Genomic DNA, 16261 nt, shown 5'->3' with positions numbered 1-16261 from the left:
TAGAGCAACATCATCTTTCTTGTGCTGCATTCAGACGCCTTTCCCAAATATTTAAACCTTTGAACCCTGAGAAGATTGGTTTGAATCGTTTTTAAAATTTGGAAAACATGCATTGAGAAACTTGGCAAAAAGTGTCCTTAAATTCGCAAGAAATTATTACATTTAGAGTTTTTTATTTAATTTTTTAAACGAAAAAGAGAACTTTATTTATATTTATCATGATTACATTAGGGAAGATAACAATTAATTAATGATCAATTAATTGGTCGTTAAGAATTCAATTGAACATGTGTAATTTAGTTATTAGGCTATGAAATGCTGTCAGAATATATATGCAATATGTTGCCGTGAGGTTTGACTGAGGATAAAACACATGTGGTATTGCTTGACATTGGTTTTTTCAAATACCATTACTCAATCTTTAATTTTTACCAATTAATCGATTAAGGAAAGTGATTAATTTGAAATTCAAAATGAGATATTTAAAATTACTTAACAGAATTATAATATTTCTTTAGGTAGACAGTTTCTTTAGGTTATTTCCTTTATGGAAATTACTTATTAATTTTAACTTTATGGAAAATTACTTATTAATCTTAATATTTTTTATTAATTTACTTTCCTGTTTTTTTGCTTTTTTGTTTGTTTGCTTTTTTATGTTTATTTTTGTGTTGATTTTTAAGAAAATTTTCTTTTACTTCTTACTAATGTCTTGCTAATTTTTGGGTCATTTCCTCTTATAAGTTATTAGTTATTAGTCATTATTTTTACATTTAACCCTTAGGGCGCTTTTTAATGTTATACACACTTGTATTGCTTCACGCACAAAATGCACTTTTCAAAATCAGGCTATAAAAGATATACACCAATATTATTTTCTACTTTCATTAACTTTATTTTTTAACCGTCATCAGTCCTAAACAAAAATATAAAATGAACATTAATATTCAGAAATTAAGCCTTTTAAATGCCTTTGTTGTGATGCCATTATGTTTTTAGATGAAAAAAAAATAGAACAAAAAATGAATTATTGTCAATATACTACATGCATAGTATTTTTTTTTCTTTTGATGATCACAGCTTGGGTTATGTCAGTGATTAGCAGCAACATTGATTGTGACAGTGCACCGAGTGGATATAACATGTATTTTCTCCATATGTCAAATATGGTTAAAAAATAATGTAATCAGGTAGAAAATAGTAAAAATGACAAATTCCAAGGCAAAAGCCCATAATGACACACACAAATAATACAGTGCATGTGTTTATGCTTTGATGGTTGTGGGATCAAAAATGGCAGTTTGAATGGGTTTCAGTGGTGCATTTTTTTACCATAACAGTCTGAATGTAACAATATAGTTTTCAAAGTGTGTTTTTAGTCTAATTTTAGGAGCTGAGCTGGAAACTCCAAGATTAAACAAAAAGGGAACAAAAACCTCTTCAGCTGAGCTTTCACCCACTCTTCTCTCCTGTCAGGACGTGGGTCTCAACACTGATGCCGTGGTCTGCCACTTCCCCTCCTCCTCCAACCGTTCAGACGGTCAGACCAAGTCTCTAGCCTTTCCCCTCCACCATCACTCCTCCAGAGACAGCAGTCACAGCCTGTCCCTGTCCACAAATCACCAAAGTCTCAGGTCCATTCAGGTCTTTTCCACCTCCTCAAACAAACACCCAGGTGAGAAACAACTGTGTTACTGCATTGACTATAGGGCGGGCTGTTGTCTAAAATAACTCCAATAACAGTTATAATAATGATAATAATACATTTTATTTATATAGCATTTTCTTAACAAAGTTACAAAGTGCTTTTCAGAAAAACAACAGATAAAAACAAGGCAGCAAGATAAAATAAAATACAATGCAAACAAAATAGTGATCATATATTAATACTGGAGAATTTTTCAATCCTTCAGTGGCTGTGAGGGGATGATAAAATTTAGCAACAGCAACATATTAAATATTCATAAATGCTTTCCCATAGAAGAAAGTCTCAAGAAAGGATTTAAAAGATGCTAATGATGTAGTGAGTCTGATCTCAGTAGGCAAAGTGTCCCACAGTTTGGGGGCTCTGACAGTGAAGGTCTCCTTTCGCCGCAAGCCAAGAACGTGGAACAACGAGCAGAGCTGCATCCACTGATCTGAGGCAACGCCAGGTACATAGGGAGTCAATAAATCTGTAACGTAATTTGGTGAAAGGTCATGTAGGGCTTTAACAGTGACCATTCAAATTTTAAAATCAATGTGGTAAGTAACAGGCAATCAGTGTAAATTTTGTTGCACAGGAGTAATGTGTTCAGAAGTTCCAATACCAGTACCCAAAATAATACCGCTACCAAACAAATACTTACCCATAATGTGAATGGAACTCCATCAAATACACTGTGTTTTACTTGACCACACAACACACTGTATAAGTTGTATCTGCTGGAGACATTTGGGAGAACCAGTAATGCTGCACACCCCACACAGTGACAGGACTAACTATTAGCATCACACAGCCATTTTTACTAAAACGGATATTAATGGGTTTAAAAGCAGAGCTGAGCTGTTCATTTCAGCGTCAGTTTTTTGGGACAATTAAATGGCTTGGTGTTGGATGTTAGCTGCAGCTGTTGTGTTAGCTTGTGCTAACCAGGGAGACACTAAACTGATGCTTGCTGGGAGAAAAGCGGAACCGAAGAGAGCAGCAACAGAAAGTTTGCTAATCTTGCAGGGGGTCAGGACTGTCCAGGATCAGATCCCCAGTGCAAAAAACATTGACTGCAGGTATTTTGTGGGGATTTCTCTTTTTTTGATAGGACAAATTGTGTGAAAGGGGGCACCCGCTCTACCAGGTGAGCTGCAGGTATCATTTGACTAGAGATGTTTCAATACTATTTATTACTTTGTAACAATTCACCTTAAAAAAAACATGCAAGATAAAAAGGTATGTACGCTACTAAACACTTTCCAGGTGGATCTGTCTTGTGGTAATCAGTTGCTCCAAAAAAAATTTAATAATCAGCAGTATCTCGAAATCTAAACAGAAAATCTCACACTTTTCAACATCAAAATATGTCAGATTAACGAAAGAGAGTCAACTTGTTACTCAAATCATCTTACATTAAATGAATCAAATTAAATCATGACTGCTGCCAGGTGGTGATAACAGGAAACCATAGCGGAGGTGAGTAAAAATAAATAAACAGACAAAATATAAAAATACTAAACAAACAAAAACAATATGAAGTCCCTGTCCAGCCATGCCCTAATAAATATGATAAACTGAAGAAACTCATAAGTTCAGCATTCATGCCAGTGAATAAAACTTCTCTATCACAGACTGCCTTCGTCTTTAGGCAGACCCAGGCGACCTATACAACTAAGTTATTTTGGTCAATACCTTTAAGGTAGGAAGTACTGATACCCAGACCTAATTCACTACCAGTTTCTCTGTGCAAGACCATTGCACAATACTGTGTCCTGATGAGTCAAGGTGCTGTATATAATTCCCCAGTGGACCAAAAAAAAAACAAAAAAAAATTATAATACACATTGGTGTTTTATTACCAATGTGCTGTTCAGCTACTCACCATCCAGCAACACAAAATATATCAGCATCTTACATCCTAATATCAGCATCTTACATCCTGATTGCATGTTTAACAGTGTCTTTTTAATCAGCTTTTTCCACTCATGGAGTTAATAGGATTATAGTTTCTCAAACAAATTGTCTTCAGTAAATGACCTTTTTAATATGATACATGTGGACATTCTGTAGACACTCTGACTTTGTTTATTGTATTTGCACGCTGTATGCTATAATTTTTTCAGTGTGCTAGTATAGTTTTTGATTTTGTGATTATCTAATCTGTGATTTGGTACATATTATAGTGGAAAATCAGTGTGACAGTACAGTAACTTGTTATCTGGGTTTCAGAGAACTGCACTATCTGTGGAATCTTCCGGATCTCTGCCCACTGCCTCACCTGCCTCCAGGGGCTCTGCTCAGAATGTGACAGACTGTACCACTCCTACCCAGAGAGGGCCAACCACCGACGGACCGCTGTATCATCATCATCCTTGTCATCATCTTCCCAAAACAGGAGCAGTCACAGGTCAGGCTCCCTGTCACTCACACCGCCTGTCTTTATAAGTCCACGGCCTTTCCTCTGTCCTGTACACGTCCATTAACGTCACAGTTGCTGATTGGCTGGAGTAGTGTTGTGTGACTTGGTTTAAGCCACTTCCCTTGTTTCTTAGAGTCAGGGCTGTGTATGAACACCAGATTTTTTTGCAGCTCATGCACAAAACAGACAGCAGCTGCAAGTACATGCAATCTTTTTCTCAATCTGATTGAAATCAATGTAACTCAAGATTTCGGGTTAGCTGTTTACATGGGATGTCCTCTAATACGATCTGGTGTTTACATGTGCTGACATATATAAACGGAACAGCTGTGTGACAAGCACAAAAATGAATAAAGTAACTTGACAGGGCTCACAGTGGCCATGAGACACACACCACGACCATAGACTGTATATAAAGATAGACAACACGCCCCCACCTACCCCCACTATGCTGAAGTGAGGTTAAAATATCCCAGATATGAGCGTTGCGATCTTGCGAGGGTGATGCCACTGAGAGCCGGAGTCTGCGCAGTAGCGATATCCGCGGTGGGGGAGTTACCGCCAAAACACCCGTCCGACCTATCATGAGCAGCTCCCTTTAATGCAAGTGCATGGATTGGCTGTCATGGCTGTCAATCATGGTGGAAAAGCCCCCTTTTGTACAAACCCCAATTCCAAGTTGGAAAATTGTGCAAAACTTAAATAAAAACAGAATGCAATGATTTGCGCACCCTTTTCAACCTATATTCAGTTCAATAAACTACAAAGACAAGATATTTAATGTTTAAATTGATAAACGTTATTGTTTTTTTGCAAATATTCACTCATTTTGAATTTGATGCCTGCAACACATTCCAAAAAAAGCTGGGACAGGGGTAACAAAAGACTGGGAAAGTTGAGGAATGCTCCAAATACACCTGTTTGGAACATTCCACAGGTGACCAGGTTAATTGAAAACAGGTGAGTGTCATGATTGGGTATAAAAGGAGCATCCCCGAAAAGCTCAGTTGTTCACAAGCAAGGATGGGGTGAGGTTCACCGCTTTGTGAACAACTGTGTGAGCAAATTTTCCAACAGTATAAGAACAATGTTTCTCAATTCACAATTGCAAGGAATTTAGGGATTTCATTGTCCACAGTCCACAATATCATTAAAATGCCACCGGCTTCTCTGGGCCTGAGCTCATCTGAGATGGACTGATGTAAAGTGGAAAAGTGTGCTGTGGTCTGACCAGCCCATATTTCATATTGTCTTTGGAAATCATGGACGTCGTATCCTCTGGGCCAAAGAGGAAAAGGACCATCCAGACTGTTATCAGCGCATATCAAGCTCAAAAACCAGCATCTGTGATGGTATGGGGTTGTGTTGGTGCCCATGGCATGGGTAACTTGCACATCTGTGAAGGCACCATTAATGCTGAAAGGTACATACAGGGTTTAGAGAAACATATGCTGCCATCCAAGCAATGTCTTTTTTGGGGATGTCACTGTTTGTTTCAGCAAGACAATGTCAAACCACATTCTGCACGTGTTACAACAGGGCTTCGTAGTAAAAGAGTGTAGGTACTAGACTGGCCTGCCTGCAGTCCAGACCTGTCTCACATTGAAAATGTGTGGCGCATTATGAAGCGCAAAATATGACAACGGAGACCCCGGACTATTGAGCAACTGAAGTCGTACATCAAGCAAGAATGGGAAAGAATTCCACCTACAAAGCTTCAACACTTAGTGTCCTCAGTTCCCAAATGCTTTGCAAAAAAACAATAACGTTTATCAGTTTGAACATTAAGTATCTTGTCTTTGTAGTGTATTCAGTTGAATATAGGTTGAAAAGGATTTGCAAATCATTGTATTTTCCTTTTATTTCCGTTTTACACAACGTCCCAACTTCATCGGAATTGGGGTTTGTATAACTGAATAAATCATTTAACCAAACATAAAAACAAACACGTGAACAATCATCAGACTGATGAGAACTACCTTCAGTGACAGAAGCCATCTTTGGGAAAAATGTATTTGGCGTGTACTTTGAGTTTTTAGTTCAGCCTATGTCCATTCACTAACATGGAGCGGTGGGCTATACTACAGTCAGACACCAGGGGGCGATCCAGATTGAGTAACCTCACTTTGGGGGAGCTGTCATGTTGTCCATCTTTATGTACAGTAGGGCTGGGGTGACGCAGCGACGTAATCGATAACATGAATACGTGGATTCACAAAACGTGTTGAAGCGTCGCACCGTTTTACACAGCGTGCCTAGTGCACTAGAATAAGCAGAGTAATGACAACGGAGGTTCAAAATGCTCAGGCGTCACGTGACTCATGGAAGTTTCGAATGGTTACCGCAAGTGTCTGGCAGGCCATTAGAATACATTATACAGAGAGACAAAACTCAGATTTTCACTAAATAGCAGTCAGTGACCGCATTGATTTACAATATACACAGAGCGCATTGTCTTTAGTTCCATTATTATATTGTTTTTTAAAGTAAAACGTGCTTATATTTGAAGACTAATGTTAACAGCTAGGGTTAGAAGAGACTGATTAATCTCACACTCAGGAGATTCACACATTTCAGCAGCTCAAGAGTCAGAGGCAATAGAAAAAAAGCAACTAAGGGCCAAATAAGGGTTAAATATGATTAAAATTAAAACAATTATTTTGTAAAACATAAAAGATATGAAATATATCCAAAAATATACATATATATATATATATATATACATACATATATATATATATATATATACACTACCGTGCTCAAAAGTTTGGGGTCACCCGGACAATTTTGTGTTTTCCATGAAAAGTCACTTTTATTTACCACCATGAGTTGTAAAATGAATAGAAAATATAGTCAAGACACTGACAAGGTTAGAAATAATGATTTGTATTTGAAATAATAATTTTTTCCTTCAAACTTTGCTTTCGTCAAAAGAATCCTCCATTTGCAGCAATTACAGCATTGCAGACCTTTGGCATTCTAGCTGTTAATTTGTTGAGGTAATCTGAAGAAATTTCACCCCACACTTCTAGAAGCCCCTCCCACAAGTTGGATTGGCTGGATGGGCACTTCTTGCATACCATACGGTCAAGCTGCTCCCACAACAGCTCAATGGGGTTTAGATCTGGTGACTGCGCTGGCCTCTCCATTACAGATAGAAGAGCAGCTGCCTGTTTCTTCTCTAAATAGTTCTTGCACAATTTGGAGGTGTGCTTTGGGTCATTGTCCTGTTGTAGGATGAAATTGGCTCCAATCAAGCACTGTCCACAGGGTGTGGCATGGCATTGCAAAATGGAGTGATAGCCTTCCTTATTCAAAATCCCTTCTACCCTGAACAAATCTCCCACATTACCAGCACCAAAGCAACCCCAGACCATCACGTTACCCCCACCATGCTTGACAGATGGCGGCAGGCACTCTTCCAGCATCTTTTCAGTTGTTCTGCGTCTCACAAATGTTCTTCTGTGTGATCCAAACACCTCAAACTTCGATTCATCCGTCATAACATTTTTTTGCAGTCTTCCTCTGTCCAATGTCTGTGTTCTTTTGCCCATATTAATCTTTTTCTTTTATTGGCCAGTCTCAGATATGGCTTTTTCTTTGCCACTCTGCCCTGAAGGCCAGCATCCCGGAGTCGCCTCTTCTCTGTAGATGTTGACACTGGCGTTTTGCGGGTACTATTTAATGAAGCTGCCAGTTGAGGACCTGTGAGGCGTCTATTTCTCAAACTAGAGACTCTAATGTACTTATCTTCTTGCTCAGTTGTGCAGCGGGGCCTCCCACTTCTCTTTCTACCCTGGTTAGAGCCTGTTTATGATGTTCTCTGAAGGGAGTAGTACACACCATTGTAGGAAATCTTCAGTTTCTTGGCAATTTCTCGCATGGAATAGCCTTCATTTCTAAGAACAAGAATAGACTGTCGAGTTTCACATGAAAGTTCTCTTTTTCTGGACATTTTGAGCATTTAATCGACCCCACAAATGTGATGTTCCAGATACTCAACCTGCTCAAAGGAAGGTCAGTTTTATAGCTTCTCTAACCAGCTAAACTGTTTTCAGCTGTGCTAAGATGATTGCAGAAGGGTTTTCTAATCATCCATTAGCCTTCTGACGCAATGAGCAAACACATTGTACCATTAGAACACTGGAGTGGTAGTTGCTGGAAATGGGCCTCTATACACCTATGTAGATATTGCACCAAAAACCAGACATTTGCAGCTAGAATAGTCATTTACCACATTAGCAATGTATAGAGTGTATTTCTGATTAGTTTTGAGTTATCTTCATTGAAAAAAAAAGTGCTTTTCTTTCAAAAATAAGGAAATTTCTAAGTGACCCCAAACTTTTGAACGGTAGTGTATATATATATACATATATATATATATATATATACATACATATGTCGTACTTTTATGTATAAAATGTATAATAACATAGTATAAATATGAGTATGGTTATGGTGACATATTTTAGACTTGCCATAGTAAAGGAGTAGGTTGCTGTTTATTGCATCTATCTATCTATCTATCTATCTATCTATCTATATATATATACATATATATATATATTCATTCATTTTCTGAAACCGCTTGTCCTTGTAAGGGTCGCAAGGGGGCTGGAGCCAATCTCAGCTGTCATCGGGAGGAAGGCGGGGTATACACTGCACAGGTCGCCAGACTATCGCAGGGCCTACACATATAGACAGACAACCTTTCACACTCACAGTTACACCTAAGGGCAATTTAGAGTCAGATGCCACCGTGCCGCCCCCATATAAATCAGATAGTCTCCAACATGCTTTGCTGTGCTGCACGGGGATGATCCAGGCATGTAGAGAAAGGCACGCTCACACACATGAATAAAATGTTATTAAGTAATGCCAGCAGAAGTAGTCTTACACTCACCACAGATTACAACTACAAAGAATATGTTAGGTTATCATTTTCAAAAATTGCATTAAAACATTTTACCCAAACAAGCACACCATTGAGAGGCCTTGTACATGGTTTAATAAAAATAAGAAACAGAAGACAAGGAGCTGGTTTTCAGGATGAGGGTGCTGTCTTAGTGCAGGGAGTCTCCAGGCTCCATTGAATCCTGTTTAGCTCTTTTGCTGAAAGAGGGAGGGAGAAAAGCACAGGAGAGAGGGTCAGACATACCTTTATAGGCCTGGGTGGGAAACCACTTTGGGAGATGAGGCGTGTTTGTTCTCCAACTTCAGTTATGAAACTTTGTTAGTTGTGTTATCATAGTTAATAACTCACTTGGAAATTAGCTTTCTAAGTTCTAACTTAAGCATTTGTCTATAGTGTTTCATATGATAGGCCTACCAATATTGATCCTTTTTTAATCATTTATCTGACTTTGATCCTTTGTCAGCTTGCCCGTCCCTGTGTCCAAGCTTTTTCCTTTGTTTAAAAAGGTCTAGGCTACTTCATTGTTCTATACAATCACACTACTGTTAATATAAAAGAATGATTTTAATACAAAGTGTAAACCACTGCCTGTGAATGCATGAATTCGTCAGATCTGCGCTCCAGAGGAGAGCCTTCATTAGGCTGTGTAATATTGCCTTCTGCTGGATTTATATGTTAATGAACTACATTAAACTAAAGCCTTCTGCATTTTTATATTTATATTTTTTTGTGCCACTTCGAAATAGTTCTTCTAGCACCCAGCGCTCCTATTGTAAGTTACCAATATACAATAACAAGATCACATATATAACAACATAATAAAAAAATATAATACAGTAGTGTAACAGTAGTAATTAAAATAATTCCCCATTAAGCCTAGTGTGTTTTTTTTGTCACTTTTTAAATGACTTACCCTGTGATCTCATTCAGGTCTTTCAGCTTCCCTCTACCATCAATGGAAAATTAGCTGAGCTGAAACATAATAAAGATAAATGGAGTCAACAGAATCACAAAGCTAAAAACACTCACCCTTCAATTACATTTCTGTTTACAGTAATGTTTTTTGCATTGTTTATTTGTCTCAAATATGCAATCAATATCAATACTTATGTACCATAAAATAGCCCTCTGCTATCAAGCACCATGTTTTCTTTAAAATGTGAATTACTTTGGGCCAATTTAATCAGATTGAGGGGTTTATATGGATCATGTTTAATCTGTTTTGGCTTTTAAACCCTTTCCAATCAGAATAGTAGGTTTCATGTAAAGGTGCCTGGTAAACACAGAGATATTCACCGAACTTGACAAAAAGTGTGTTTGATCAGATTCCTGACTGCACCTTAACTGAAACATCTCAGCAGGTGAGGCTCAGAGGCTAAATCGTCTTCAGTTCAAAAGCCGATGTGTTCTGAGTCTGCAGCTAAGAGTTAGGACTGAGTGCTAGTATGACTTTTACAAGTGTGTGAACAAAATCACTGTGTAAGGATGTTTATTCATTGATAGCAATATATCAGCCCCTCTCTTCCTGTTTCAGTTCTTCCACCTGGTCTTGCCTCCACTGCACCAAAGTCAACTCAGTCCACAATGTGCTGTGTGAGGAGTGTGAGCGCCCTCGTTTGGAACTGATTGGTTCGAAAGCTGATGACTCTCAGCCAGCCACCATCACCGGTCTGTGTTCTCTCCTGGTGCATCCCACAACTGTAGTGTCCAGTCACTTCTCTTTATTCTACTCCTGTCTAGTTTCCTCAGTGATATAGAAACTACATCATCCCTTCACTTACTACTTTTGCTGCTGTCACACTGGAAAAACTTGTAAGACATGTTGTATTAAATTAATTCATTATATACTGATTGAAGTATGCACTGTGTTCAGTATATCAGGATGGTTTCAACACTGTTTGTCATTTAAATTGTGAATTTAATGCATGATTTAAATATTTAATGTGTTTTGTTACTGCTTTTATTTTAGGCCCAACTATCAGTATGTGTGTGTATAAGTGGGCTCTTTGGGCCCCTGTTGGGTGTAGGCTCTCGGGTCTTTTCCCATCACTCTCATGAGTAGAGCTTTTACTGTGAAATATTTATTTTTAGGAAAGGTGAAAATGGCCACCACAGCCATGCTGCTTTAAGATATATAAAAAATGATGTCAATAGAATTTACGGACTGTTGTGTGTGTTCATGTGTTCCTGTCAGAGTGGCAGTGTAAGAGCTGTACCATGGTGAATGCAGCCAGCAGTATTCTGTGTGAAGTGTGTGAAAGACCTCGCTTGGCCACACGACCTCCAGTGACCCCGTCCCACCCACCGATCACCCCGCCCAGGCCACCAGCACCAGTGCTGGGCATGCCTGGTGACCCTGACAGCCAGGTCTGTTAACACACCAGTCCAATACTGCAGTTTAGTTTAAAAAAAAAAGGATCTTAAAACCTAAAAACAGCAGTGCAATAGATCCAGGTTCAGACACTGATTGTTTGAAAAGCATCAAAGGCCTTTATTTTATAGGGCTAGAAACATTAAAAAAAAATGCACCTATGTGTATCAGCTTGTGCCTTCTTCAGGGTGCAGTGACACACTGAGACAGAGAGAGCGATTATATTTGTGGTCACCACAGGTGTACACAGGTGAAAGCACACAACATCTATGTCTGGCCTGTAGGGGCATAACACAGAAAACACAACAGTTGCAAAACATAAAAGACAAAAAACAGGCCCTCTCATAGACTGTCAGTCCTTACTCAGACACAGATTTTAAAATGTTGCATTCCCTTCATCCAGAGATTAAAAAGTGAAACTAAAGTGTTCATTCTGCTGGGCCGAAAACTTTACTTTCACTTAAAAACATCTGCAGACAGCTTCTCTCATCCATTGATGTGATCAGATCAGCTGTGAACCAATCAACAGATCCAGTTATCCAAACAGCGAGTGACATTCAGCTGCAGATGAGAAAAAGAACTTGTGGAAAGCTCTGCATGTGTGCTGCATTCGCCAGCCCGCAAAAAAAAACCGTTAGAGTGAGGACATAGACATGCCTGTGTGTCCATTTTGATCATTTTATCTTGCACCCATGTTTTTACTTCTGTGGATATTCTATAGCATAGCAACCAGACACAATCAAAGCACTTCAGGGCTTCCAACTTGGCATTTTCAGAAGAATATCTGGGATTTTCAGCTGGAAAAAAATGCTTTTGTTGACAAATGGCCCTACGAAAGTAACCCCACAGCCTGTCCAACTAACCAATCGACCAACCAACCAGAGGGTGTCAAATCACTAGTTTCATCACAATGCGATATCACATCGATTCTTTGGACAACAATATGATATTTGTGGATATCACAAAGTTTGCCACAATACTATTTCAATTTGATTCGAGGCCAGCGACTGATATGAGCCAATATTATCTGTTCATTTAACACAGTTGCAGAGGAAGCTGCCACCCCTGTCTTAACTTTTGGCCAAAAAATATAAACAACTTGTAAATAAATGGAAATAATGTAAACTGGTCATTCTGTCGAAAACCCTTTCTGTAGAAAAAAAATCTTTTCATTTTAACTTAGACCAGGATCTTTTTCCTAGAACTTATGGAATATCTGACTTAAAGCCCTGAGGGCAAACTACTCCCAACAGCCATCAAATATGGATTAACAACAAGATCACTTCACAAAAGTATAAATATCTGCTCAATAATAGGATCATAGACAAAACAACTGCCTTTTGTTAGCCACGTTTCCCCCTCATATACAACATGCTAACTTTATTAGCATAAGCCTATGGCATTTTACATTGCATATATTATCTTAAAGGCTAGCAGACTTTTCCTCTACTCATAACTTAAGCACTTAACATGTTTTATTTATGCTCTCTCTGACTCACTGCTGGTTTAAGTCACTGCATCTCCTGACAGAACAGTACAGATGATTTTCAGTTTGCATGCATGTCTTTTCAGCCAAATTTTGCTTAGCTAATGTTTCTGTTAGAAGTTGGCAAAATGAGAATCCACAGCAGGGACATGATGTTTCCTGAATATGGCTGTTGTTTTCATATGACATGTGCTCTGTCTGTTGACCTGCAGTTTCTCAGAAAACAAAATATTTCCGCACTGATTTCCGGGTTAATAATGTCCTCATCGTCTTTCTTTTGGCTGTTTGCCATCATCTGCCTGACACTGTGTGACGGAAACGCATATTTTCAAATAAAGGTGCACCCGGAAGAGGAAAATAGGGATAGATGTTTTTAACTTTGCATCTATGATACATGATCCTTGCTCATCAAATCGATATATCGATCCAGATCAATGGATCACAACAACCCTACACACACCACAAAAAACATGATCCCCTCCAGGTGTAGATGATTTTGTTTTGACTTTTTTGTACTGAGTAGTTCTCTCCCTCTCTGTGTCTGTCTGTGTCTGTCTCCCCAGTGGGTGTGTCAGTTCTGCACCTATCTGAACTACTCTCCAGCTACAGTGTGTGAGATGTGTGACCTCGCCCGTCCAGAACCTGCACCTCTGCCTGTGAAGCTCCGCCCTCCCTCTCCTGTCAGACGGGTCCCTGCCCTGCCAATCAAACCCAAAGAGCCCGCCCCTGAGGACTTGGACTCCTGGAGGCAGAGGCTGATGAAGGAGGAGGGCCTGAAGCTGATTCAGCTGATCAGAGCAAGTCATCACCTGTCACTGACCTTTGAACAAGACTGCACTCTGTGTTTGTGTTCTAGCATCTCTGTCCTCTCTGTCTGTGTCAGGATGGGGAGAAGAAAGGAGTGAGTCCAGAGGAGGTGTACACGAGCATGAGGGTAGCAGGGGACAGCAGCATCCTGCCGTGCAAGTGGTTGAAGACGGAGCTTCCTCTGCTGTTAGACCAGATCAGGATGCTGGTGGCAACATCTTCCCTTAAGTCTGTCTCTGACAGCACCACAACGCAGCGCACAGTCAGTATGCTTCTCTCAGTACAATGTCTGCTAAATCCCGACAAATTGCACCTTTGTGTCTCTCTGACTGTCACTAGGCAGGTTTCCATTAAACCTTAAATTGTGCCAATTGAAATTGTGAATACTAAATATGCCTAATGGAAACATGTCAATTTCATAAAAAAAACTCCTGTTTGTCACAAAAAAGTTTTTACGTTCGCATGTGGTAGTATTTCAAAAGATTTTTCAAAGTCACATGACATTCTGAAAAACATGACTCGATATGTGTGGACGGAAGAAGAGACCGAGGTCTTCTTTACTCTCATACAAGACAAAGAAATGACGGCAATATTAGATTGGCTTTAATAAGTGGCTGCAATAGAAATAAATCTATCAATGTTTTGGAAATCCATTGCCATGCTTCTTGGAATATTATTGCGAAAGGAAAGTCGTGTAACATCGTGAGAGAAGTCGCATAATATCACTCAGTGGAAATGCAGTCATCTCCCAGTTGTGTTTTCTGTTCATTAAAAGGTAATTCTTCTGACACAGAGCAGGTCATGTGGAGGTCCTGCAGAGGATGCTGGGAAAGAGATGGACCCAGCAGAAAGTGAAAGCGTGGTCCAGTTGTCCAGAGCAGAGGCCAAGCAGGCCTGGCTAACAGCAGGGGGCGACACTGAGAGAGCTGCCAGACAAGCTCTGAGGGACAGACTCGCCAAGGTGACAAATACTACCATCCATCCAACAATTCGACTCAAACCATTAAAAAGACAAGGCTTCCCTGGTTACCATGGAGAAGGGTGAAACCTTTTGACAAAGCATAAATTTAAAAAAAAAGGGAACACTGTCTAAGAAGACCACAACTATAACCATTTATGATGGGACATAGATTATTGTGAATGCATGAAAATGATTACACTTGACTGAACACCAACAATGAAACATTATGACAAGGCATACGTTATTATAAATGTATCAATATGTACCTCACTTTACTAAACACATACATTCATAACCTATTATTCTGCATGGACTGTTAATTGTTAATTGTTGATGTGTGTGTAGATGAGTACAGTCATATATAATGCATTATAAGCCCCATCAGTCAACCTCTAGTTTATAACTTGTCAGGAGCATCCACAAGACACTTGACACTTATAATTCATTTTACGTCAAATCTATAATGTTTTATGTCTGTTAATATAGTGTGTCAGTGAGCATTATGTTTGTTTATGAGTGCTGTCATAAAGCATTATGAATGCATTATAATTAGCTGTGAATGCCCTCATGATGCATTATAGATGTGTTCTTCATGGAAAGTGTTACCAAAAAAACTTTGTCTGACTGTTTTAGTCCAGCCACAGTCTTCAAAAGTGTCGAGCACCGACCACAGATCAGCCTTCGGAGTGTACAGATGGTGTTCTTTCTTCCCTCCACCCTCCTAGGTGAAGGAGCTGAGTGCACTGGGGTTCAGTGAGGAGGCTCTCTGTCATGATGTTCTGAGGCAGAGTGGCGGGGAGGTGAGAGGGGCCCTAGCCCTGCTGCAGCGACCCCTGCTGGAGCCTTTTCACAAGCGCATTTGGAGTGACAAGCCTGAGCCTCCAGTAGACATCCATCACCCTGACAAACAGGTGAGAGCACGCAGACACTCCAGCCACCGGGTCCGCTCACAGCTCACGGGCCTCAGACATCTGTGTCCTGTTATCAGTCTGCTGTTTGTGAAAGTCGTGAACTCTCTTAAGTTGCTTGTCTTGCCAGTTCATGTTACGGTAATGAAAACAATTTCTCCACGTTAATCCTCTGACAGCAGGATTGACGTCACTTTTTTTGCATTCAGATGCCTTTCACAAGTATAAAACCTTTGAAACCTGAGCAAGTGGTTTGAGTTCTTTTGAAAACATGGGGGGATTGAACAACTTGACAAGAATTTTTTTTTAAATTGCGAGAAATTTGTGGAAATTGTTTTTAGGAAGCCAGAGGAAATTTCCAGAAAACTAATTACAATTACCATAATTACATATTTAATTTATCTTACAGAATTACTGTACTTTTTAAACACTTGAGTTAATTAAAATCAGCAGCTACTATGAAAATTCCATCGTGTTACTTGGGCATGTTGCTGCTGATCATTTAATTCCTGCAGTGCATTTTTTGAATTTACATTAGAGTCTTGTGTCCTTTTGGCTCCCAACAAGGTCCGTCTATCCAGTGCAACAGCTTGATCCAGGATGTTAGGGGTTAACAATGACTCTGTTAAGATGTGCACAGAACAGTCTCTGATTTCCCGTTGCTGAGTGAGCCTCAATCACATCTCATCCACTTTATACTCCTG

The 16261-nt window shown here is 39.4% G+C and overlaps 1 protein-coding gene across 1 annotated transcript in view; it reads left to right on the top strand.

Moving 5' to 3' along the window:
* rnf31 (ring finger protein 31) overlaps positions 1-16261 on the top strand; it is a 50749-nt gene that overhangs the window by 14746 nt on the left and 19742 nt on the right. Inside the window, exons 6-13 of the mRNA XM_042498254.2 lie at positions 1477-1675; positions 3920-4097; positions 10559-10692; positions 11219-11391; positions 13445-13678; positions 13765-13950; positions 14482-14649; positions 15375-15560. Of these exons, the coding sequence (XP_042354188.2) occupies positions 1477-1675; positions 3920-4097; positions 10559-10692; positions 11219-11391; positions 13445-13678; positions 13765-13950; positions 14482-14649; positions 15375-15560 (1458 nt within the window). The remainder of the gene's footprint in view (positions 1-1476; positions 1676-3919; positions 4098-10558; positions 10693-11218; positions 11392-13444; positions 13679-13764; positions 13951-14481; positions 14650-15374; positions 15561-16261) is intronic.

This window comes from Plectropomus leopardus, chromosome 12, assembly GCF_026936395.1.
Source record: "Plectropomus leopardus strain MGB_pleo_1.0 chromosome 12, ASM2693639v1, whole genome shotgun sequence".
Classification (NCBI taxonomy): domain Eukaryota; kingdom Metazoa; phylum Chordata; class Actinopteri; order Perciformes; family Serranidae; genus Plectropomus; species Plectropomus leopardus.
The sequence above is the reverse complement of the archived record's forward strand: the minus strand, read 5'-3'. Positions and strand labels throughout refer to the sequence as shown.